At 44.8% G+C, this 26500-nt stretch overlaps 2 protein-coding genes across 3 annotated transcripts in view; one reads left to right on the forward strand and one right to left on the reverse strand.

Annotated features, from left to right (window-relative positions):
• Positions 1-323, forward strand: part of LOC143299805 (uncharacterized) — a 15112-nt gene extending 14789 nt beyond the window's left edge. For both annotated transcript variants that reach the window (XM_076613254.1, XM_076613253.1), the window contains one exon: positions 1-323. This exon is cut by the window's left edge and continues 1529 nt beyond it. The gene's annotated coding sequence lies outside the window, so the exon portion shown is untranslated.
• Positions 324-12580: 12257 nt separating this feature from the next.
• LOC143300029 (uncharacterized) lies at positions 12581-20506 on the reverse strand. Its single transcript, XM_076613584.1, has 4 exons — positions 20476-20506; positions 18439-18626; positions 16006-16239; positions 12581-13895 (listed from the first exon to the last, which is right to left on the reverse strand). The coding sequence occupies exons 1-4, from the start codon at positions 20504-20506 to the stop codon at positions 12711-12713; spliced, it is 1638 nt and encodes a 545-aa protein (XP_076469699.1). The 3' UTR covers positions 12581-12710.
• Between the last annotated feature and the right edge of the window lie 5994 nt (positions 20507-26500).

Below are 26500 nucleotides of genomic sequence, written 5' to 3' on the forward strand. Positions count from 1 at the left end.
CTGAGCTAAGTTATCTGACTGTGGTGTGTCCGCTTCCACGATCCTCTCGGTTCAGAGTCTGTGCAGTGGCTTCTGACAGAATTGGTTTCGTCCTTATTTCGTTTCAGTCATTTGCCTTCAATATGTATCATTCGTTTTTAGTATATTTTAAGCCGTTCACTTGCCGTTTCAATTTCTTTATTCTACGTCATTTCACTTCAGGCTGTTTATACATGTCTATGGAAGGTTCTACGTTATTTCACTTCAGGATGTTGATACATGTCTATGGAAGGTTTCAAGCTGTTGATACATGTCTATGGAAGGTTGTTGATACATGTCTATGGAAGGTTTCAGGCTGTTTATACATGTCTATGGAAGGTTGTTTATACATGTCTGTGGAAGGTTGTTTATAATGTCTGTGGAAGGCTTTAGGCTGTTTATACATGTCTGTGGAAGGTTGTTGATACATGTCTGTGGAAGGTGGAAGGTTGTTGATACATGTCTGTGGAAGGCTGTTTATGTATGTCTATGGAAGGTGGAAGGTTGTTGATACATGTCTGTGGAAGGCTGTTTATATATGTCTATGGAAGGTGGAAGGTTGTTGATACATGTCTGTGGAAGGTGGAAGGTTGTTGATACATGTCTGTGGAAGGTGGAAGGGTGTTTATACATGTCTTGGAAGGTGGAAGGTTGTTGATACATGTCTATGGAAGGTTGTTTTTACACGTCTGTGGAAGGTTGCTGGAAGGTTGCTGATACATGTCTGTGGAAGGTTGTATATACATGTCTATGGAAGGTGGAAGGTTCTTTATACATGTCTGTGGAAGGTTGTATATACATGTCTATGGAAGGTGGAAGGTTGTTTATACATGTTTGTGGAAGGTGGTATATACATGTCTGTGGAAGGTGGAAGGTTGTTTATACATGTCTGTGGAAGGTTGTATACACATGTCTATGGAAGGTGGAAGGTTGTTTATACAGGTCTGTGGAAGGTTGTATATACATGTCTATGGAAGGTGGAAGGTTGTTTATACATGTCTGTGGAAGGTTGCTGATACATGTCTGTGGAAGGTGGAAGGTTGTTTTTACACGTCTGTGGAAGGTTGCTGGAAGGTTGCTGATACATGTCTGTGGAAGGTTGTTGATACATGTCTGTGGAAGGTGGAAGGTTGTTGATACATGTCTATGGAAGGTTGTTTTTACACGTCTGTGGAAGGTTGCTGGAAGGTTGCTGATACATGTCTGTGGAAGGTTGTTGATACATGTCTATGGAAGGTGGAAGGTTTTTTATACATGTCTGTGGAAGGTTGTATATACATGTCTATGGAAGGTGGAAGGTTGTTTATACATGTCTGTGGAAGGTTGTATATACATGTCTATGGAAGGTGGAAGGTTGTTGATACATGTCTGTGGAAGGTTGTATATACATGTCTGTGGAAGGTGGAAGGTTGTTTATACATGTCTATGGAAGGTGGAAGGTTTTTTATACATGTCTGTGGAAGGTTGTATATACATGTCTATGGAAGGTGGAAGGTTGTTTATACATGTCTGTGGAAGGTTGTATATACATGTCTATGGAAGGTGGAAGGTTGTTGATACATGTCTGTGGAAGGTTGTATATACATGTCTGTGGAAGGTGGAAGGTTGTTTATACATGTCTGTGGAAGGTTGTATACACATGTCTATGGAAGGTGGAAGGTTGTTTATACATGTCTGTGGAAGGTTGTATATACATGTCTATGGAAGGTGGAAGGTTGTTTATACACGTCTGTGGAAGGTTGTATATACATGTCTATGGAAGGTGGAAGGTTGTTTATACATGTCTGTGGAAGGTTGCTGATACATGTCTGTGGAAGGTGGAAGGTTGTTGATACATGTCTATGGAAGGTGGAAGGTTGTTGATACATGTCTATGGAAGGTTGTTGATACATGTCTGTTGAAGGTTGTTGATACATGTCTATGGAAGGTGGAAGGTTGTTTATACATGTCTGTGGAAGGCTGTTTATATATGTCTATGGAAGGTTGTTGATACATGTCTATGGAAGGTGGAAGGTTGTTTATACATGTCTGTGGAAGGCTGTTTATACATGTCTGTGGAAGGCTGTTGATACATGTCAGTGGAAGGCTGTTTATATATGTCTATGGAAGGCTCTTGATACATGTCTATGGAAGGTGGAAGGTTGGTGATACATGTCTATGGAAGGCTGTTGATACATGTCTGTGGAAGGTGGAAGGCTGTTGATACATGTCTGTGGAAGGTTGTTGATACATGTGTGGAAGGTTGTTGATACATGTGTGGAAGGTTGTTGATACATGTGTGGAAGGTTGTTGATACATGTCTGTGAAGGTTTTTTATGGAAGGCTGTTTATACATGTCTGTGGAAGGCTGTTGATACATGTCTGTGGAAGGCTGTTGATACATGTCTGTAGAAAGTGGAAGGTTGTTTATACATGTTTGTGGAATGTTGTTTATACATGTTTGTGGAAGGTTGTTGATAAATGTCTGTGGAAGGTTGTTAAACACATGTCTATGGAAGGTTGTTGATACATGTGTTGATACACATCTGTGGAAGGTTGTTGATACATGTGTTGATACATGTCTGTGGAAGGTTGTTGATACATGTCTGTGGAAGGTTGTTGATAAATGTCTGTGGAAGGTTGTTGATACATGTCTATGGAAGGTTGTTGATACATGTGTTGATACATATCTGTGGAAGGTTGTTGATACATGTGTTGATACATATCTATGGAAGGTTGTTGATACATGTGTTGATACATATCTGTGGAAGGTTGTTGATACATGTGTTGATACATGTCTATGGAAGGTTGTTGATACATGTGTTGATACATATCTGTGGAAGGTTGTTGATACATGTGTTGATACATATCTATGGAAGGTTGTTGATACATGTCTGTGGAAGGTTGTTGATAAATGTCTGTGGAAGGTTGTTGATATATGTCTATGGAAGGTTGTTGATAAATGTCTGTGGAAGGTTGTTGATACATGTCTATGGAAGGTTGTTGATACATATCTGTGGAAGGTTGTTGATACATATCTGTGGAAGGTTGTTGATACATGTGTTGATACATGTCTGTGGAAGGTTGTTGATACATGTCTATGGAAGGTTGTTGATACATGTGTTGATACATGTCTGTGGAAGGTTGTTGATACATGTCTATGGAAGGTTGTTGATACATGTGTTGATACATGTCTATGGAAGGTTGTTGATGCATGTGTTGATACATGTCTGTGGAAGGCTGTTGATGCATGTCTGTGGAAGGTGGAAGGTTGTGGATACATGTCTGTGGAAGGCTGTTGATACATGTCTATGGGAAGGCTGTTTCTACATGTCTATGGAAGGTTGTCCAGGTCTGACCATCATGTAGGTCAGGCAGCTGATCCTTTTTTTTCTTTTTCAAAAAGCAGATGTGGCGTAGCGTATATGGATCAGTCTGCAACCTTTGACGGCTCCTTGAACTGAAAGTGACGGCTCCCTTGACAGTGACGGTCCCCTTTGAAAGTGACGGCTCCCTTGACAGTGACGGCCCCCTTTGAAAGTGACGGCTCCCTTGAAAGTGACGGCCCCCTTTGAAAGTGACGGCTCCCTTGAAAGTGACGGCTCCTTTTAAAGTGACGGCTCCTTGAACTGAAAGTGACGGCTCCTTGAACTGAAAGTGACGGCTCCTTTGAAAGTGACGGCTCCTTGAACTGAAAGTGACGGCTCCTTGAACTGAAAGTGACGGCTCCTTTGAAAGTAACCAATCCTTTGAACTGAAAGTGTCGGCTCCTTTGAAAGTAACGACTCCTTTGAACGGAAAGTGTCGGCTCCTTTGAACTGAAAGTGACGGCTTCTTTGAAAGTGACGGCTCCTTGAACTGAAAGTGACGGCTCCTTTGAAAGTGACGGCTCCTTGAACTGAAAGTGACGGCTCCTTGAACTGAAAGTGACGGCTCCTTTGAAAGTAACCAATCCTTTGAACTGAAAGTGTCGGCTCCTTTGAAAGTAACGACTCCTTTGAACTGAAAGTGACGGCTCCTTTGAACTGAAAGTGACGGCTTCTTTGAACTGAAAGTGAAACTACTGACAGGACTGTGAGGGTTGGGTCCACTGTCTTGGACGGTGACTGTAGAGTTACTGGGTGGTATTGATTCAGTAACTGTAGAGTTTACAAGGTATTGATTCAGTGACTGTAGAGTTTACTGGGTGGTATTGATTCAGTGACTGTAGAGTTTCTGGGTGGTATTGATTCAGTGACTGTAGAGTTTACTGGGTGGTATTGATTCAGTGACTGTAGAGTTTACTGGGTGGTATTGATTCAGTGTCTGTAGAGTTTACTGGGTGGTATTGATTCAGTGACTGTAGAGTTTACTGGGTGGTATTGATTCAGTGTCTGTAGAGTTTACTGGGTGGTATTGATTCAGTGACTGTAGAGTTAACTGGGTGGTATTGATTCAGTGACTGTAGAGTTTACTGGGTGGTTTTGATTCAGTGACTGTAGAGTTTACTGGGTATTGATTCAGTGTCTGTAGAGTTTACTGGGTATTGATTCAGTAACTGTAGAGTTTACTGGGTGGTATTGATTCAGTGACTGTAGAGTTTACTGGGTATTGATTCAGTGTCTGTAGAGTTTACTGGGTATTGATTCAGTAACTGTAGAGTTTACTGGGTGGTATAGATTCAGTGACTGTAGAGTTTACTGGGTGGTATTGATTCAGTGTCTGTAGAGTTTACTGGGTGGTATTGATTCAGTGACTGTAGAGTTTACTGGGTATTGATTCAGTGACTGTAGAGTTTACTGGGTATTGATTCAATGACTGTGGAGTTTACTGGGTATTGATTCAGTGACTGTAGAGTTTACTGGGTATTGATTCAATGACTGTAGAGTTTACTGGGTATTGATTCAATGACTGTAGAGTTTACTGGGTATTGATTCAGTGACTGTAGAGTTTACTGGGTGGTATTGATTCAGTGACTGTAGAGTTTACTGGGTGGTATTGATTCAGTGACTGTAGAGTTTACTGGGTATTGATTTAGTGACTGTACAGTTTAAAAGGTATTGATTCAGTGACTGTAGAGTTTACTGAGTGGTATTGATTCAGTGACTGTAGAGTTTACTGGGTGGTATTGATTCAGTGTCTGTAGAGTTTACTGGGTGGTATTGATTCAATGACTGTAGAGTTTACAGGGTATTGATTCAGTGACTGTACAGTTTACTGGGTATTGATTCAGTGACTGTAGAGTTTACTGGGTGGTATTGATTCAGTGTCTGTAGAGTTTACTGGGTGGTATTGATTCAATGACTGTAGAGTTTACAGGGTATTGATTCAGTGACTGTACAGTTTACTGGGTATTGATTCAGTGACTGTACAGTTTACTGGGTGGTATTGATTCAGTGACTGTAGAGTTTACTGGGTGGTATTGATTCAGTGTCTGTAGAGTTTACTGGATATTGATTCAATGACTGTAGAGTTTACTGGGTATTGATTCACTGACTGTAGAGTTTACTGGGTGGTATTGATTCACTGACTGTAGAGTTTACTGGGTGGTATTGATTCAGTGACTGTGGACTTTACTGGGTGGTACTGATTCAGTGACTGTAGAGTTTACAGGGTATTGATTCAATGACTGTGGACTTTACTGGGTGGTATTGATTCAATGACTGTGGACTTTACTGGGTGGTATTGATTCAGTGACTGTGGACTTTACTGGGTGGTATTGATTCAGTGTCTGTAGAGTTTACTGGGTATTGATTCAGTGACTGTGGACTTTACTGGGTGGTATTGATTCAATGACTGTGGACTTTACTGGGTGGTATTGATTCAGTGACTGTGGACTTTACTGGGTGGTATTGATTCAGTGTCTGTAGAGTTTACTGGGTATTGATTCAGTGACTGTAGAGTTTACTGGGTGGTATTGATTCAGTGACTGTAGAGTTTACTGGGTGGTATTGATTCAGTGACTGTAGAGTTTACAGGGTATTGATTCAATGACTGTGGACTTTACTGGGTGGTATTGATTCAGTGACTGTAGACTTTACTGGGTGGTATTGATTCAGTGTCTGTAGAGTTTACTAGGTGGTATTGATTCAGTGACTGTATAGTTTACAGGGTATTGATTCAATGACTGTGGACTTTACTGGGTGGTACTGATTCAGTGACTGTGGACTTTACTGGGTATTGATTCAGTGACTTTAGAGTTACAGGGTGGTACTGATTCAGTGACTGTAGAGTTTACTGGGTATTGATTCAGTGACTTTAGAGTTACAGGGTGGTACTGATTCAGTGACTGTAGAGTTTACTGGGTGGTATTGATTCAGTGACTGTAGAGTTTACTGGGTGGTATTGATTCAGTGACTGTAGAGTTTACTGGGTATTGATTCAGTGACTGTAGAGTTTACTGGGTATTGATTCAGTGACTATAGAGTTTACTGGGTGGTATTGATTCAGTGACTGTAGAGTTTACTGGGTATTGATTCAGTGACTGTAGAGTTTACTGGGTATTGATTCAATGACTGTAGAGTTTACTGGGTGGTTTTGATTCAGTGACTGTAGAGTTTACTGGGTATTGATTCAGTGACTTTAGAGTTACTGGGTATTGATTCAGTGACTGTAGAGTTTACTGGGTGGTATTGATTTAGTGACTGTAGAGTTTACTGGGTGGTATTGATTTAGTGACTGTAGAGTTTACTGGGTGGTATTGATTTAGTGACTGTAGAGTTTACTGGGTATTGATTCAATGACTGTGGACTTTACTGGGTATTGATTCAATGACTGTGGACTTTACTGGGGGGTATTGATTCAATGACTGTGGACTTTACTGGGTGGTATTGATTCAATGACTGTGGACTTTACTGGGTGGTATTGATTCAGTGACTGTAGAGTTTACTGGGTGGTATTGATTCAGTGACTGTAGAGTTTACTGGGTGGTATTGATTCAGTGTCTGTAGAGTTTACTGGGTGGTATTGATTCAGTGACTGTAGAGTTTACAGGGTATTGATTCAGTGACTGTAGAGTTTACAGGGTATTGATTCAATGACTGTGGACTTTACTGGGTGGTATTGATTCAATGACTGTGGACTTTACTGGGTGGTACTGATTCAGTGACTGTAGAGTTTACTGGGTATTGATTCAATGACTGTGGACTCTACTGGGTGGTATTGATTCAATGACTGTGGACTTTACTGGGTGGTACTGATTCAGTGACTGCACAGTTTTCAGTGACTGTGGACTTACTGGACGATTCCGGAAGATAAACAATGAAGACATCACGTTTGAGGATCCTGTTGGTGATAGTGGTTGTTGTGTTTGTTGTCAATATTATCTACGTTGTTCTTGTAAGTGTTCTGGGGGTTTGGAGGTATCAACGCTGCACAATGTGGTGTATGACAAGCCATTTGCCTTTCTACACACAACAGCACACACACACACACACACACACACACACACACACACACACACACACACACACACACACACACACACACACACACACAATGTGTACACAAGCAAACATACAATGCACATTTAAAACACGCTTTTCTGGCCACTAAACAAACATTGCGAATTAAAATAAGGTTAACCGCTGTCATTCATAATTCCATGGCAGACTGACATCTGAGAACTGTCTTTACTTCGTTGTGACCAAATGTGTAACAATGGAGGGAAAATCGTCACGTAGTTAACAGGTCATAGTTCACAGGCTTATAAAAAAAGTATAAACACCAAAGGCGGCATGAAAAACTAACAATGTCATAAGATGACATCAAAGGGACATATAACTGCGCAATATACAAACTGACACTTAAAATGTCACATCACACACACACACACACACACACACACACACACACACACACACACACACACCTAAACACCACCACGTTTAGAAACCATCACATGTGTACATAGTTATCACATCTTGCATTGTTTTATCACTGAATAAAAAAACCCACGTGACGGACACAAGCAGTCTTTGTGGTACAACCACACATCACACAATTGTGCAAAATCACTGGGGCCAAGAGACATCGACACTGACCACTGGTCAACGTCTGTATCAGCTGTTGGTCCTAACGTGTAAAGTATGCACCAGCTTGTGATCTAAATTTAACCTGCAAAGTGTTTATCAACACTGATGTTTATTGATAAGTACATATCAGCTAGAGGCTCAAACGTGCAAAATACGTATGAACATACGATCTTAGTGTGCAAAATACGCATCAAGCATCAACTTATGATTTTAGTGCGCAAAGTTCGTGTCAGCTTCCGATCTTACTGTGCAAACAGGCTACCAACTTAGGATCTTACTTTGTAAAGTACGTGTCAGCTTCCGATCTTACTGTGCAAACAGCCTACCAACTTAGGATCTTACTTTGTAAAGTTCGTGTCAGCTTCCGATCTTACTGTGCAAAGAGCCTACCAACTTAGGATCTTACTTTGTAAAGTTCGTGTCAGCTTCCGATCTTACTGTGCAAAGAGCCTACCAACTTAGAATCTTACTTTGTAAAGTTCGTGTCAGCTTCCGATCTTACTGTGCAAAGTACGTACCAGGTTGTGATCTTAGCAAAGTACGTTTCAGTGTGTGTTCCAAGTTGCACAGTGCGTGTCCTGGTCATTTCTGTAACGAACAGCGGGGACACATCACCGCATAGTCTGAAGTCGGTTTCATAACTACACACTATCATTTGTGTGGAGTCGAAAGTCTACTTGTTAACTACACAATTATCTTTATGGGGTTAAACGTCTTCTAACTACACACGGTGACTCGTGTGGGGTCAAAAGTCTACTTTCTAACTATACAATACTATTTTCATGGAGTTAAACGTCTTTTAACTACACTCATTTTAAAAAAAACTACTTTATCTGTGTAGAATCAACATTCTATTTTCTAACTACACACTATTATCATATTTTTTAAATTTTCGAACCAGACACTTCTATTTGTTTGAAGTCGTTAGTCTATTTTCTAGCTGCATACTATATCTGTGAGGTGTCAAAAGTCTGTTTTCTAACTATACGCTACTATTTGTTTGAAGTCAAAAGTCTCTATTCCAGCAGTACACACAATATTTGTTTGGTGTCAAGTCTATTTTCTAGCAGTACACACTATATTTGTGTGGTGTCAAATGTCTATTTTCTAGCTACACACTATATTTGTGTGGTGTCAAAAGTCTATTTTCTAGCTACACACTATATGTGTGTGGTGTCAAAAGTATTTTCTAACTACACACTATATTTGTGTGGTGTCAAAAGTCTATTTTCTAGCTACACACTATATTTGTGTGGTGTCAAAAGTCTATATTCTAGCTACACACTATATTTGTGTGGTGTCAAAAGTCTATATTCTAGCTACACACTATATTTGTAAGGTGCCATAAATCTCTTTTCTAACTACACATATGTCATTTGTGTGCAACGAAAATATCGATTCTGTCTTCAAGTGAAATATGTACATTTTAGATCATTGGTTACGAGCATGAAATTCGCGTCAGAAGTGGTTGATTTACTGTGTGGGAATGCAGACAGGCCTTTGTGACGTCACCTGTGTATACCTTCCACGCATTTCCGAGGACGTGGTCCGAGAATGCAGACCCACAAAAGCCTTGCTGGTCAGCCAAACGGAAGATTTTTTAAGAGCTCACGGTGCCATTCTTACTTGTAAATTTATTTCTTCAGCAAAAAGAGAGAACGTTAAGGATGGATATCTTCAGCACATCACACCAAACATTCTCAGTAACCTGACTGTGTCACTGCTACACTTTGATCAGTCTGGTATTTAACACAGTTTTTGTATTGTGACTGGTCTTTCACCAGAACTGAAAGTGAGTTCTCTTGATGAGTATTACTGCTAGCTCGGACATCACAGTTACTGACATCAAAAAGGTCACAGGTTAACTCACTCAGTACGGCCAGTCCTCTCTTCTCCTCTACACAGACCCCTCGGATGTCCAGTGGGCGTCTGACTGACCCAACCTTTAACTTCCGTCGTCAGAATTGTGGTATTCTTTGTCAACATTCACCTCTTCAGTATAAGAGCCTTCCGCTTGCAATATTTTGATGATGGCAACTGGGGTGAAACGCTGTCAACGTCGTCTCTTTCGCCGCTCGTATGGAGAGAGTTAAAGGTCCCATAGTCCTTCATGGTCATCTGGACAGTCACCTTGTATCCACTGTGTTTGGGGCAACGCACAGCAAGGCGGGGCCCAATCCTCTCCCTCCACAGTTTTTTTACCTTCCACACCTGAAGTCAGTTCACCCATTAACACCAGGGTGGAGTGAGGAAAATATAGAGAGCACTGCCTTGTCCAAGGACACAGCACCATGCCGAAACAGGATTTCGAACCCTGATCACTGGTGAACACTGGTCCAACGTCTAACCGATCCTGCCTCAGAGGCGTATTGTATTCATCCTTATGACAGCTTTAGGCTCAGGACTTGTAAAGGACATGTTCTCTCCATGTGTTTCATTGACCTAGTTCTGGTTAAAGTCATGAGCATTACAGGCATGGTTTCCACATCTCTTTGTGTCAGCCGTCGCTGTTTAATGTTCTGAAAGTCACACAGAAACTGGTACAGCCAACAGTCCGCCACATCAGACACACACAGTGTCTGTGTCCCCCTGACCTTTCTGGAACTGTCAACAGTCCCCACACAGACACCTCCCCGTCCCCCCACACCCTCCCGGCACTGCCGGAAGTCGTTAACAGTCCCCACACGACCTAGACCCCTCCCCCTCCCCCCACACCCTCCCGGTACTGCCGGAAGTCGTTAACAGTCCCCACAGGACACCGACCCCCACCCCCACCTTGCCCCCCTCACCCTCCCGGAAGTCGTTAACAGTCCCCACAGGACACCGACCCCTCCCCCCTGCCCCCCTCACCCTCCCGGTACTGCCGGAAGTCCCTGAGGATGGCCGTGGTGGAGCGCACCCTGTCCACAAAGTCCGGCAGCGAGGCCTGCTCCCTCAGCACCCTGTTTCGCTCCTTCCGGCGGTTCTCAGGTCGCCAGGCCTCCACCAGCTGTTCCACCTCGCGCGACAGGAACTTCTTCATGGCGTACGTCGTCTTGCACTGCCCCGGAAACACGTGACGCCGCGCGCGCTCCTTGTCCTCCTGCATCTGCCGGGCCTGGCGCCGAATCTGCCGAGGGCTGGGCACGCCCTGACTCTCCCGCAACGCCCGGGCCTGCACAAAGCGACAGCCCTGAGCACTGCGGCACGTGCAGCCTGGAGACATCTGACCTAGTTTCTTTGATTGGATTCTGATTGGTAGGGACAGCGTGAACACATCTGACCTAGTTTCTTTGACTGGATTCTGACTGGTAGGGACAGCACGGCAGAAGCCTTTGGAATGTCCTTATTGCTTTTTATTCGATACAATCTGATGTGGACACGTATCTATATTGTCATAGCAAAATATTGTTAACTTTATACGGACTTATCATCAATAGTTACGATTAGTTTAGAATAAAAGGAACATATGCTGACTTCCTGTTCACAAGCATAAATGATGATTTTGATGATGATGATGATGATGATGATGATGATGACGACGATGATGATGATGGTGGTGGTAATGGTGGTGATGATGATAATCCCAGCGATTCCAGGGACAGCTGACCATCAGGCTGTCATAATCTGGACCCCTCCCTCCGCCCACTCATGATGATGATGATGATGATATGAGTACTTATGTAGTGCCCGTCCTCGGGTGGAGACCAAGCTCTGTGCGCTTTACAAACACGGGATCATTTGAACAACAGGCTGCCTACCGGGGTAGAACCGACTGACAGCTGCCATTGGGCGCTCATCATTTGTTTCTTGCGCCATTCATTCAAGTTTCAGTCACACACACACACACACACACACACACACACACACAGAGTCATACAGACATGTGATATTTTTTACGTGTATGACCGTTTTGATTATTTTACCCCGCCGTGTAAGCAGCCATAATCCGTTTTCAGGGGTGTGCATGCTGGGTATGTTCTGTTTCCATAACTAACGCTGACATGGATTACAGGATCTTTAACGTACGTATTTGATCTTCTGCGTGCATATACACACGAAAGGGGCTCAGGCACCAACAGGTCTGCACATATGTTGACCTGTGAGATTGGAAAAATCTTCAAACTTTACACAACAGGCACCGTTACCAAGATTCGAACCCGCGACCCTCAGATTGAAAGTCCAATGCTTTGACCACTCGGCTATTGCGCCCATCTAATGTGCGCACACATACATTTACATACACAGACATTATTCGCACATGCATGCATACACACATACACAGAAGCTCTCTATGGAGTTATTAAAAGTTTTCACCTTCTCCCGATAACGTGCTGCATGTGATCGGCTGACCAACAGCTGTGAATCACAGAGCAAACCCTCCCCCACTCACCTTCCACCTGACGGCGAGCTGCACGTTAACTGGCTGTCCACCAGCTGTCAATCACTGTGCAGACCCCTCCCCCACTCACCTTCCACCTGACGGCGTGCTGCACGTTGCCCAGGACCTTGTCCCATAGGTCTTTCTTCTCTTGCTCCGCCACTCCTGCCGGCTTCTCCAGCGTGCGGGGTCTGGGCTGGCGGGGAGCCCTGTGGAGCAGCAGGGCGGCAAACATGCTGCTGTCGTTCCACTTCTCCTCCCGAACCTCCTCCACCACCACCTCGGCGGCCTTGCGGAACCTGGTCAGCATGGAGTAGTGGGAGGACGGGGCGGAGTCTCCATCAGTGGGGGTGCTGTGTAGGTCCGGGGGACGGAGGGCTGGGGGGGAGGGCAGCAAAGTCAGGCGAGGCCTCGTACCCCGCGTCGTGAGGTCCACAGTGACGGGCTCTGCAGAAGAAGGGGTCAGGGCTGAAGGTGACTGCAGGGGGACGAGCAGAGGTCCGGGGGTGACCTGGGGAGGGGCCGACAGGGGAAGGCTGTGATGTCTCCGTTATACGTTCTGTCCCTGTCGTGTTGGCTGTCCCTCTGTGGGAGTCATCTCCCCTCTTTGAGCTGTCAGCTTGAGGTCGTCCTTCAGCCAGCTCCACATCTCTGACCATGTCCTCTCCATGACTGACGTCTGTCACGGGGCTGCTGGAAAACCCTTTGTGTGACCTGTGCCTGGAAGACGCGGAAGGCACAGGGTCGGAAGATGTGTCTGCTGCACTGGGCACAGAGGGCGTGGCTTGTAAGGCCGGCACGTGAGGTGTGGCAGAGTTGGTTGGGGTGGAGGGGGTGGCGGGGGAGTAGTCGTCGTGCAGCATGTGGTCAACGCCATGGAACCCCTGATCCTTGCGACCTTGACCTTCCCTCCGACTCACAGCGTCAGCCTCCTCCATCTGCCCACAGGCGGCGCCACTGTCGCCTGAAGTCACGTGGCGGTCTTGGCGGATAGTGTGGTGGGTCATCACGGGGTCAAGGAACACGTCATCCTCTTCCCCTTCCTCCTCCTCCTCGGGCACGGAGCTGGTGATGATGTCAGAGTCGGTCAGGAAGAAACCTTTGATGCTGGAGCTGGGCTTCTGGCCTCTCCTCGCCATCCCCTTCTGACGTTTCCCGCCAGGCTCGACAGGAGCTGGGGTGGTGGTGGCTGGGATCTCATCCATGGGGATCCTGGCTGAGGCAGACCCCGAGTCACGTGCACAGTCAGCCGCTGCCACCTTGTCCTCTGACGTGGACTTGTTGCCCCTCCCCCCGCCCCCCTCAGCATGTAGGTCAGGCAGGGAGTTCCTCTTGGGCAGCCTGTCCGTGTTGGGGGTCTGGGGGCCCGTGGTGCGCTCTGTCTTGGGGCGACGTGGGCGGGGCTTGTCCCGGGGGGCGGGGCCAGGCGGCGGGGCAGAGGGCGGGGCTTGGTGCATGGGGTCGTACTTTCCGAAGGCGTGCTGCTGCAGCACTGTCCTCTCCGCCCTGATGCGGCTGTACTCGTCCTGGTCACACACCACACCACACCACACCACACCACACCACACCACACACACCCACACCACACACACACACACACACACACACACACACACACCATCTTCACTATTACCATAACCAGATAGATGTTATGTTCATATCACAAATCTTCAACTCTCAGCTGAACTGGATAGATGCTATGTCGTTCAATGCCACAACATTTTAAAGATAACCATAACCAGATAGATGTTATGTTGATACCACAACATCTTCACTATTACCATAACCAGATAGATGTCGTGTTGATACCACAACATCTTCACTATAACCATAACCAGATAGATGTTATGTTGATACCACAACATCTTCACTATAATCATAACCAGATAGATGTCATGTTGATACCACGACATCTTCACTATAACCATAACCAGATAGATGTCATGTCATGTTGATACCACAACATCTTCACTATAACCATATAGATGTTATGTTGATACAACATCTTCACAATAACCATAACCATATGGATGTCATGTTGATACTACAACATCTTCACTATAACCATAACCAGATAGATGTCATGTTGATACCACGACATCTTCACTATTACCATAATCAGATAGATGTCATGTTGATACCACAACATCTTCACTATAACCATAACCAGATAGATGTCATGTCATGTTGATACCACAACATCTTCACTATAACCATATAGATGTTATGTTGATACAACATCTTCACAATAACCATAACCATATAGATGTCATGTTGATACCACGACATCTTCACTATTACCATAATCAGATAGATGTCATGTCATGTTGATACCACAACATCTTCACTATAACCATATAGATGTTATGTTGATACAACATCTTCACAATAACCATAAACATATAGATGTCATGTTGATACTACAACATCTTCACTATAACCATAACCAGATAGATATCATGTTGATACCACGACATCTTCACTATTACCATAATCAGATAGATGTCATGTTGATACCACAACATCTTCACTATAACCATAACCAGATAGATGTCATGTCATGTTGATACCACAACATCTTCACTATAACCATATAGATGTTATGTTGATACAACATCTTCACAATAACCATAACCATATAGATGTCATGTTGATACTACAACATCTTCACTATAACCATAACCAGATAGATGTCATGTTGATACCACGACATCTTCACTATTACCATAATCAGATAGATGTCATGTTGATACCACAACATCTTCACTATAACCATAACCAGATAGATGTCATGTCATGTTGATACCACAACATCTTCACTATAACCATATAGATGTTATGTTGATACAACATCTTCACAATAACCATAACCATATAGATGTCATGTTGATACTACAACATCTTCACTATAACCATAACCAGATAGATGTCATGTTGATGCCACAACATCTTCACTGTAACCATAACTATATAGATATCGTGTTGATACCACAACATCTTCACTATTATCTTTTACGTGGGCTAAGTGCATGCCGCACACGGGACCTCGGTTTATCGTCTCATCCGAATGACTAGCATCCAGACCACCACTCAAGGTCTAGTGGAGGGGGAGAAAATATCGGCGGTTGAGCCGTGATTCGAACCAGCTCGCTCAGATTCCCTGGCTTCCTATGCGGACGCGTTCCCTCTAGGCCATCACTCCAGTGACAACAGACTGTTGAAATCAGAACACACATCACGGACGCGTTACATCTAGGCCAATACCGTAACAGCTTCACTATTACCATAACCACACATGTCGCGTGAATACCACAATAGCTTCACTATCACAACAACCAGACCAATGTGTCGTTAAATTGCACCACCATCATTACCAGAAAAATGTTACGTCATTAAACACCACCACCACCACCTCCATTACCATCACCACCACGACCATCACCACGATCACCATTTCACCACCACCATCTCCACCATCACCACCACCATTCCCACCGCCACCATGACCACCGCCACCACCACCATTTCCACCACCACCATCTCCACCACCACCACTACCATTTCCACCCCACCATCTCTACCACCACCACCACAACTACCACCCTCTCCGCATCACCACCACAACCCCCGCCCAACCTGCAGGTTCCTGAGTGCCTTGGTGTTGGTGATGCTGTCCATCCTGTGGACCTGGTGCAGCCTGCCCATGGCGGCCTGGTGACGGAACTTCTCCAGGTCCATCCTGTGGCGACACTCCCACAGCAGGCAGCTGCTCATGCGCAGCACGGAGCTGTCCTGTCCCTCCCACCCGTACCACCCCCTGTCGCTGTCCGCCAACAGCTTCCGGGGCATGCTGACGTCACTGGACGGGGTCTGCACAGTCACAGGAGGACGTCATGTCAGAGTATTACAGTGGTGTCTGTTCTGATCTCAACAGTCTGTCGTCACTTCCGGGGTCTGCACAGTCACAGGAGAACGTCATGTCAGTGTATCACAGTGATGTGTGTTCTGAAGTCTGAGGTCACTGCCTGTGGCCTGAGGTCACAGGATGACGTCTTGTCAGCGTGGGTATTACAGTGATGTGTGTTCTGATTTGAACAGGCTGACGTCACTGCCTGTGGTCTGATGTCACAGGATGACGTCATGTCAGCATGGGCTCTACAACGATGTGTGTTCTGATCTGAATTGTCTAACGTCATTGGTTGGAGGTCTGCTCAGTCACAGAGCATAAAGGTGTGTGGATGGGACCATGTGGACATGTGTGCCGACAACAATTGATGCTTTTCTCTGATCAATTTGAAGTCACTGTCTCTTCCGTCTGCACGGTCAGAGACACGGGTGTTTTGTTAAGAACGTATGGAAGTCCGCAGGGTAATATGGACATGTGTGCTGTATGGAAGTCCACAGGGTAATGTGGACATGTGTCCACACAATAATGTCTGTTCTATTACAGAGACACGGGTGTTTTGTGAATAACGTATGGAAGTCAACAGGGTAATATGGACATGTGTCCACACAATAATGTCTGTTCTATTACAGAGACACGGGTGTTTTGTGAATAACGTATGGAAGTCAACAGGGTAATATGGACATGTGTCCACACAATATTGTCTGTTCTATTACAGAGACACGGGTGTTTTGTGAATAACGTATGGAAGTCCGCAGGGTAATATGGACATGTGTCCGCACAATAATGTCTGTTCTATTACAGAGACACGGGTGTTTTGTGAATAACGTATGGAAGTCAACAGGGTAATGTGGACATGTGTCCGCACAATAATGTCTGTTCTATTACAGAGACACGGGTGTTTTGTGAATAACGTATGGAAGTCAACAGGGTAATATGGACATGTGTCCACACAATATTGTCTGTTCTATTACAGAGACACGGGTGTTTTGTGAATGCTGTATGGAAGTCCACAGGGTAATATGGACATGTGTCCACACAATAATGTCTGTTCTATTACAGAGACACGGGTGTTTTGTGAATAACGTATGGAAGTCAACAGGGTAATATGGACATTTGTCCGCACAATGTCTGTTCTATTACCAAGCAGCAGCAGCAGGAGGGGGAGTAGGAGGAGGGGAGGAGGAGGGGAGGAGGGGAGGAGGAGGGGAAGAAGAAGAAAAGTCTGAGCAGGAGAAGACGGAGTATAAGGAGTAGAAGGTGAAGAAGAACCCAAAGCGCTGCTCTAGCCGACACGGGGAGGATCGCTGTTTACTGAACTTGTCTTTCCACGTTCAATTACCTTTGGGGGATCCATTTTCTTTTCTTTCTTTCTTTCTTTTTTTCTCTCTCTCAGAGTCTGGCTACGTACGGTACACTGGAGTACATTTAACCAAGAGCTTAACACGGTAATATTCATATCATCTATAGTTGAGCAATCATCCACACAACTCTTCATTTGCGCAAAATATTTCTCGCCATAAATTACCAGTATCTCATTGTTTGCTCTCCAAGAATTCATTCCAACTCATCATCATGGACGTCGAATTAATGGAACAAGATGTAGCCAAAAATAAACATATTGCAAACCAGTCCAACGAGGTTCTCACTTCATTTCGCATTCGGAAAGGTCACATATTCTATATGAATATGAAGAGCAAATAAATCATCAATACTCCCAAACAAAATCATGGAAATCATTGCAGTTGAAGCCATCTTCGCACACAAACTAAAATTCAAAATGATAAAAACATGAACGCTGAACAATGTCGTTTTGCGATACGAAAACACAAAATCAAAATTGATCAAATAAAATATTCTATTACGATGGATACACACACACACAGACACACACAGAGGCACACACACACACACACAGAGGCACACACACACACACACACACACACACACACAGAGGCACACACACACACACACACACACACACACACACACACACACACACACACACACACACACACACGTACCTGTAGATTCACAAACAACTATTTACATCCAGAGAAGCAGAAACACCCAGACCAAGAGAACGTTGGTTCTGGAACAGAGCTGTTCAACAGCTGACCAACAGCAGACACACCCTGATGGAATCGAACTGTCCAGTAGCTGACCAACATCAGACAACTGCTGACCAACACAGCAGACACACCCTGATGGAATCCAACTGTCCAGTAGCTGACCAACAGCAGACAACTGCTGACCAACACAGCAGACACACCCTGATGGAATCCAACTGTCCAGTAGCTGACCAACAGCAGACAACTGCTGACCAACACAGCAGACACACCCTGTCCAACAGCTGACCAACACAGCAGACACACCCTGATGGCAACACGGGACTGGAACTGCGGGCCGTTGGGGGTGTGGTGGGAGAGGGAGAGTGAGAAAGAGGAGGGGGTGTGTGTGGGGGGGTCAACGAATACGATTGGTTGTTGTGGTATGATCCTCCAACACCCACAGCCCGTGACCAACACACACAGCATATAGCGCTGACGCCGCTTTACACACACCACGTCAAGTTCCTCAGAAGTACGTAATAGCCAGTCAACAAAGATCTCACTGGCAGCACATCTGCTTGCTGTGGATATTCTGGCACGTCTCAGTTTGGCTTTGGTGTGACAACGTAACAGGCATTGTGTATGAGACAGAAAATGTGGTCTCTTTGAAGTAAAGCTTCTGGTAGAATAAAGTACAATACAAAGCTCTTCACTGACTAGTTATGGGTTAGTCAAGGGGGCTAAGTACATGGTACCTCAGTGTCTCTTGTAATGACACCATAAATTATTTCGTAACTGTTTAGAAAAAAAAGAGAAGAAAGTGTGGAACAAGACACGACAAGACATGACAGGACAACATTCTTTATTTTCCAGAACAATAGATTAGCACTGGTACATGGTGCGCTTGTTTCCAGCACGAACGAGAGGGGTGGGGGTGGTATAGGGAGTGAGGGGTGGGGGAGGGTGGGGAGGCAAGAGGGAAGGGGTGGGGTGGGTGAGACTCCGTAACGTTCTGTTGACATAGAGGATAACAGCCCGTGACGGCAGTGGGTTGGCACCAATCATGGGTGAGCGAGCCGTGTCGACTCTGACGTCACACCACGTGCACTACAGTGTCAACAACACCGCTGTCCCAATGTCCTTCATGGCTCTACATGCATTTTCCTGCCCCCCTCTCCTCCCCCTCCCTCATGTCCAGTGTCAACAGTGGCGGGAAAACAGCGGCCATTACGGTAAGAGTGAAACAACACCCTCTGGCGAACTAACCCGTCAAGGGAGACTACTACACCTCAGCTCAGAGCAGCGCAGTCAGGATGAGACAGAACAGGCGCCAGCAACTTGGCAAAGCTTTACTTGTTGTTTCTTCACAGTGTTTGAACTTGGCAAAGCTTTACTTGTTGTGTCTGTTCAGTGTGTTTGAACTTTGCAAAGCTTGTTGTGTCTGTTCAGTGTGTTTGAACTTTGCAAAGCTTGTTGTGTCTGTTCAGTGTGTTTGAACTTGGCAAAGCTTTACTTCTTGTGGCTGTTCAGTGTGTTTGAACTTGGCAAAGCTTTACTTGTTGTTTGTTCACAGTGTTTGAACTTGGCAAAGCTTTACTTGTTGTGTCTGTTCAGTGTGTTTGAACTTGGCAAAGCTTTACTTGTTGTGTCTGTTCAGTGTGTTTGAACTTGGCAAATCTTCACTTGTTGTGTCTGTTCACAGTGTGTTTGAACTTGACAAAGCTTTACTTGTGTCTGTTCAGTGTGTTTGAACTTGGCAAAGCTTTACTTGTTGTGTCTGTTCAGTGTGTTTGAACTTGGCAAAGCTTTACTTCTTGTGTTTGTTCACAGTGTTTGAACTTGGCAAAGCTTCAGTTACTTGTTGTGTCTGTTCAGTGTGTTTGAACTTGGCAAAGCTTTACTTGTTGTGTCTGTTCAGTGTGTTTGAACTTAGCAAAACTTTACTTGTTGTGTCTGTTCAGTGTGTTTGAATTTGGCAAAGCTTTACCCGTGTCTGTTCAGCGTGTTTGAACTTGGCAAAGCTTTACTTGTTGTGTCTGTTGACAGTGTGTTTGAACTTGGCAAAGCTTTACTTGTTGTGTCTGTTGACAGTGTGTTTGAACTTGGCAAAGCTTTACTTGTTGTGTCTGTTCACAACGTGTTTGTTCACACGTTGACAAAGAAACCTGCTGGTCATTCCCATAATGGAGCTGCCCAGATATAGTCTCCAGCAATTGTGACAAATGGACACAAGCCTCAGATACTACTACTACTACTTCTAATTATTATTCTAAAGAGGGCTTCATACATCAGAACAGGAAACAAGCTTTACTTGTTGTGTCTGTTGACAGTGTGTTTGAACTTGGCAAAGCTTTACTTGTTGTGTCTGTTCAGTGTGTTTGAACTTGGCAAAGCTTTTCTTGTTGTGTCTGTTCAGTGTGTTTGAACTTGGCAAAGCTTTACTTGTTGTGTCTGTTGACAGTGTGTTTGAACTTGGCAAAGCTCTACTTGTTGTGTCTGTTCAGCGTGTTTGAACTTGGCAAAGCTTGTTGTGTCTGTTCAGTGTGTTTGAACTTGGCAAAGCTTGTTGTGTCTGTTCAGTGTGTTTGAACTTGGCAAAGCTTTATCCGTGTCTGTTCAGTGTGTTTGAACTTGGCAAAGCTTTACTTGTTGTGTCTGTTTTCAACGTGTTTGTTCACACGTTGACAAAGAAACCTGCTGGTCATTCACATAATGGAGCCGCCCAGATATAGTCTCCAGTAATTGTGACAAATGGACACAAGCCTCAGATACTACTACTACTTCTAATTATTGTCCTAAAGAGGGCTTCATACCTCAGAACAGGAAACAGACCCAAGTCACTAGGAGCAATGACAAAATGAGCATCAAATCATGATCACTGAACACAAAATGCTTCAGAGGACGGACGACAAGACACCTCAGCTTGCCATGCCAGTAAACAGCAGGCTGAAACCTATTCCAGGGGGCCAGTGACTGACAGACTGTAGCGTCCAGAACCACTGAACAAAGAAACTGACAGCTCCAGAACTGGTACCAGACAGGCTTCACTGTCGACGAGCCTTCAGGACATCAGTGATAATCCTTCTCACTGGTATACTGTCTGTTCACTTTAGGTGGATTAGACATGTATGAAGTCATTCATTGAGGCGCGCGCGCGCGCGCACACACACACACACACACACACACGTAGAAACACGCACATACACACACACACATTCACACACACACACACAAGCAGAAACACGTACGCATACACGTTCACACACACACACACACACACACACACACACACACCACACAACGTTAGGAGTTGGTGAGGGGGCGAAGGTTTATATGGGGTGGAGAGGGGGGGGGGGATGAGGGGCAGAGGGGGGAGGGTTTGAGAGAGAGAGGACACTTACGTTAGAGGATTGGGAATGGTGGGGGATGGAGGGTGGGGTGGGGTGTGTGTTACACCACCAGTGAAAAAAAATGACAATGACTGACCTGTTCACAGAATGGCTTTTGGCTTCAGCAGTTATGTCATAGTTTGTTGGGAATCCTGTAACACGACGAGGATAAGGAGAAAGAGACATCAACGCTGAAGAACAGCTTGTCACGAAATTAATGAAGAAGCAGCCAATCAAAACGCACCATTTGATCACCACTGTACAAACAAGTTTTGGATTTGAAAAGAAGCGATATATAAATATACTTTAAAGAAGTGAAAAAAATGGTTCTAAATTTCTGAAGCAGTTGGAAATATACTTTAACTCCTTCCGTACGAATGACAACAGAGGCCATAATGACAGCGTTTCATGGCTGCTGGCATCATTAACATGTTACAAGCGGACGGTTCTCACATTGAAAAAATGGAGGAAGACAAAGATTGCGTCATTTCTAAAAACGGAAGCTACAAGACTGGGCTGTTCACACACCCACAGGACTGATGATGCTTCTGAGGGGGAAAGAAAGGGAGAAAACTGACTGGCCGTCCCAAATGAGTTAAAGAACCGAAGAAAATGGTGTAAATTTCTGAAGCAGTGGGAAATATATTTTAAAGAACCGAAGAAAATGGTGTAAATTTCTGAAGCAGTGGGAAATATATTTTAAAGAACCGAAGAAAATGGTGTAAATTTCTGAAGCAGTGGGAAATATATTTTAAGGAACCGAAGAAAATGGTGTAAATTTCTGAAGCAGTGGGAAATATATTTTAAGGAACCGAAGAAAATGGTGTAAATTTCTGAAGCAGTGGGAAATATATTTTAAAGAACCGAAGAAAATGGTGTAAATTTCTGAAGCAGTGGGAAATATACTTTACAGACAGAAGCAGAAAGGGGAAAGGCTTTTGTAGTCAGGATATGTTGATAAATGAAAAGTGTGTTGAATGGACTGGTCAACTGATTATTTGTTGATTGATTAATCATAGTCTGATTGCTTGGGTGATTGGTTTGTTGATTGATTTGATGATTAATTGATCATAGTCTGGTTGGTTGGTTGGTTGACTGATTTGTTGACTGACTGACTGATCACAGTCTGGCGCTGTCAGGACCAGGAAAAGAAAGACAGAAGTCAGACGGGCGCAATAGCCGAGTGGTTAAAGCGTTGGACTGTCAATCTGAGGGTCCCGGGTTCGAATCACGGTGACGGCGCCTGGTGGGTAAAGGGTGGAGATTTTTACGATCTCCCAGGTCAACATATGTGCAGACCTGCTAGTGCCTGAACCCCCTTCGTGTGTATATGCAAGCAGAAGATCAAATACGCACGTTAAAGATCCTGTAATCCATGTCAGTGTTCGGTGGGTTATGGAAACAAGAACATACCCAGCATGCACACCCCCAGAAAACGGAGTATGGCTGCCTACATGGCGGGGTAAAAACGGTCATACACGTAAAAGCCCACTCGTGTGCATACGAGTGAACGCAGAAGAAGAAGAAGAAGGAAAAGAAAGACAGAAGTCAAGAACTCTACAGATGTCACAGATGTCACAGACCGGACGAGTCCCAAGGATTTCCGCTGAGTCCAATAAGTGCGTTGTTGTTTCCTGTGGCATATAGTGCACACCCCATTACACACACACACACACACACACACACACACACACACACACACACACACACCACACACACACACACAGGACGGTAAGTAAGCTGGTCAATTGGCGGAAAAGCGGACCACCAAACCCGGGGTGGCCATTGTCTGCCGTCAGTCAGGGAGAGGACAAATCCCCGACTGTTGACGTTTCCCCTTATACCCTGGTTCCGTCACGGCTGACTGGCCTCTGTCCGTCCGCCCGTCCGTCTGTTTGTCTGTCTGTCTATCTGTCTGTTCAGTCTGGTGTTCCCTGGATGAGGACAGACGCAACAAAACAGTGTCCGTCACGATCCTGAACCTTCCACTGTTGCTTCATAGTAAGGCGTATCTCGTCCTCACGTATCCAATACGTGGTTGGTCCTTTATAAAGACATGTATCTAGTCCTCACGTATCCAATACGTGGTTGGTCCTTTAGATTAACTTGTATCTAGTCCTTCACAACAACAGGTATCTTGTCCTTTAGATTAACTCGCTTCTTGTCCTTTATAACAATAGGTATCTTGTAGTTTAGAACAACTCGTATGTTGTCCTTTATAACAACAGGTATCTTGTCGTTTAGAATAACTCGTATCTTGTCCTTTATAACATGTATCTTGTCCTTGATAACAACATGTATACCTATCTTGCCATTGACAAAGACATGCATATTATTGTCATTTATAACGACGCGTATATTATGCTTCAGAATAACTCGTACCCTGTCCTTTACAACATGCACCTTGTCCTTTACAACGACGCGTATCTTGTCCTATATAACAACACAGATTGTCCTTTACAACAGAAACTGTATGTCTATTTCTGTGGCTGTCTATCGGGCTATTACTCTGTCTGTCCATTAAATGGAACTCCAGTTTGGACCCCTGCTTGCTTGGAGAGGAGAGCGACTGAGTGAGAGAGAGAGAGAGAGGGAGAGAGAGGGGGGAAGGAGAAAGAGAGAGGGGGGGGAGAGAGAGGGAGAGAGGGGGGTGGGAGGGAGGAAGAGGGGGGAGAGAGGGAGAGAGAGAGGGGGGAGAGGGAGGGAGAGAGAGAGAGGGGGGAGAGAGAGGAGAGAGGAGAGAGGAAGAAAGGGTGAAGAGAGAGAGGGAGAGAGAGGGACAGACAGACAATTCAAGTCAAACCATTACCAGCAGGGTTTCAGAGGCCTATAAACAGTCGGCAAACAAAGCAGATAGAGCGATAGGGCCCGGAGTGAGGGGCTGAGGGGGTGTGGTGGTGGTGGTGGTGGTGGTGGAGGAGGGGGGCGAAAGGTGGTGAAGGTTTGCTGTTGGAAGAAACAACAGCGACAGTGACTAAAACAACAGGCAAATCAACACAACAATCAGAGGACAACAACAAACACAACAACAGCCAAACATCATCCACAACAAACACAACAATAACCAAACAACACCAAAAACAAACACAACAATAAACAACATCAACAATAAACACAACAATAACCAAACAACATCAACAACAAACAACAATAACGAAACAACATCAACAACAAACACAACAATAACAAGACAACATCAACAACAAACAACAATAACGAAACAACATCAACAACAAACACAACAACAACCAAACAACATCAACAACAAACACAACAATAACCAAACAACATGAACAACAAACACAACAATAACAACCAACATCAACAACAAACAACAATAACGAAACAACATTAACAACAAACACAACAATAACCAAACAACATCAACAAGAAAAACAACAAACACAACAACAGAACGACAGCAACAACAACACAACAACAACAACAACAACAACAACAACAAAAAGCTCTTGTTGTTATCCATGTTGTTCAACGGACAATGACACAGCCACTGGGCGGTTGGCAAACCCTCAGTATGAACTGACCTGTTTGGCAAACCCTCAGTGTGAACTGACCTGTTTGGCAAACCCTCAGTGTGAACTGACCTGTTTGGCAAACCCTCAGTGTGAACTGACCTGTTTGGCAAACCCTCAGTGTGAACTGACCTGTTTGGCAAACCCTCAGTGTGAACTGACCTGTTTGGCAAACCTTCAGTGTGAACTGACCTGTTTGGCAGACCCTCGGTGTGAACTGACCCGTTTGGCAAACCCTCAATGTGAACTGACCTGTTTGGCAAACTCTCAATGTGAACTGACCCGTTTGGCAAACCCTCAATGTGAACTGACCTGCTTGGCAAACCTTCAGTGTGAACTGACCTGTTTGGCAAACCCTCAGTGTGAGCTGACATGCTTGGCAAACTCTCAGTGTTAACTGACCTGTGTGGCAAACCCTCAGTGTGAACTGACCCGTTTGGCAAACCCTCAGTATGAACTGACCCGTTTGGCAAACCTTCAGTGTGAACTGACCCGTTTGGCAAACCCTCAGTGTGAACTGACCCGTTTGGCAAACCCTCAGTGTGAAGTGATCTGTTTGGCAAACCCTCAGTGTGAAGTGATCTGTTTGGCAAACCCTCAGTGTGAACTGACCTGTTTGGCAAACCCTCAGTGTGAACTGACCTGTTTGGCAAACCCTCAGTGTGAACTGACCTGTTTGGCAAACCCTCAGTGTGAACTGACCCGTTTGGCAAACCCTCAATGTGAACTGACCTGCTTGGCAAACCTTCAGTGTGAACTGACCTGTTTGGCAAACCCTCAGTGTGAGCTGACATGCTTGGCAAACTCTCAGTGTTAACTGACCTGTGTGGCAAACCCTCAGTGTGAACTGACCCGTTTGGCAAACCCTCAGTATGAACTGACCCGTTTGGCAAACCTTCAGTGTGAACTGACCCGTTTGGCAAACCCTCAGTGTGAACTGACCTGTTTGGCAAACCCTCAGTGTGAACTGACCCGTTTGGCAAACCCTCAGTATGAACTGACCCGTTTGGCAAACCTTCAGTGTGAACTGACCCGTTTGGCAAACCCTCAGTGTGAACTGACCTGTTTGGCAAACCCTCAGTGTGAACTGACCCGTTTGGCAAACCCTCAGTGTGAAGTGATCTGTTTGGCAAATCCTCAATGTAAACTGATGTGTTTGGCAAACCCTCAGTGTGAACTGACCTGTTTGACAAACCCTCAGTGTGAAGTGATCTGTTTGGCAAACCCTCAATGTGAACTGACCTGTTTGGCAAA

Source organism: Babylonia areolata, chromosome 25 (genome assembly GCF_041734735.1).
Source record: "Babylonia areolata isolate BAREFJ2019XMU chromosome 25, ASM4173473v1, whole genome shotgun sequence".
NCBI classification, from domain to species: Eukaryota; Metazoa; Mollusca; class Gastropoda; order Neogastropoda; family Buccinidae; genus Babylonia; species Babylonia areolata.

Excerpts from the sequence above, each read along its gene's own strand:
- LOC143300029 (XM_076613584.1), bottom strand. The coding sequence starts at position 20,506 with ATGGGAATGACCAGCAGGTTTCTTTGTCAAC. Across the intron at positions 16,240-18,438 it reads TCAGCAGTTGTCTGATGTTG|ACCCCGTCCAGTGACGTCAG; the intron begins GTCAGCTACTGG and ends GTGACTGTGCAG. Across the intron at positions 13,896-16,005 it reads AGGCACTCAGGAACCTGCAG|GACGAGTACAGCCGCATCAG; the intron begins GTTGGGCGGGGG and ends GTGTGTGACCAG.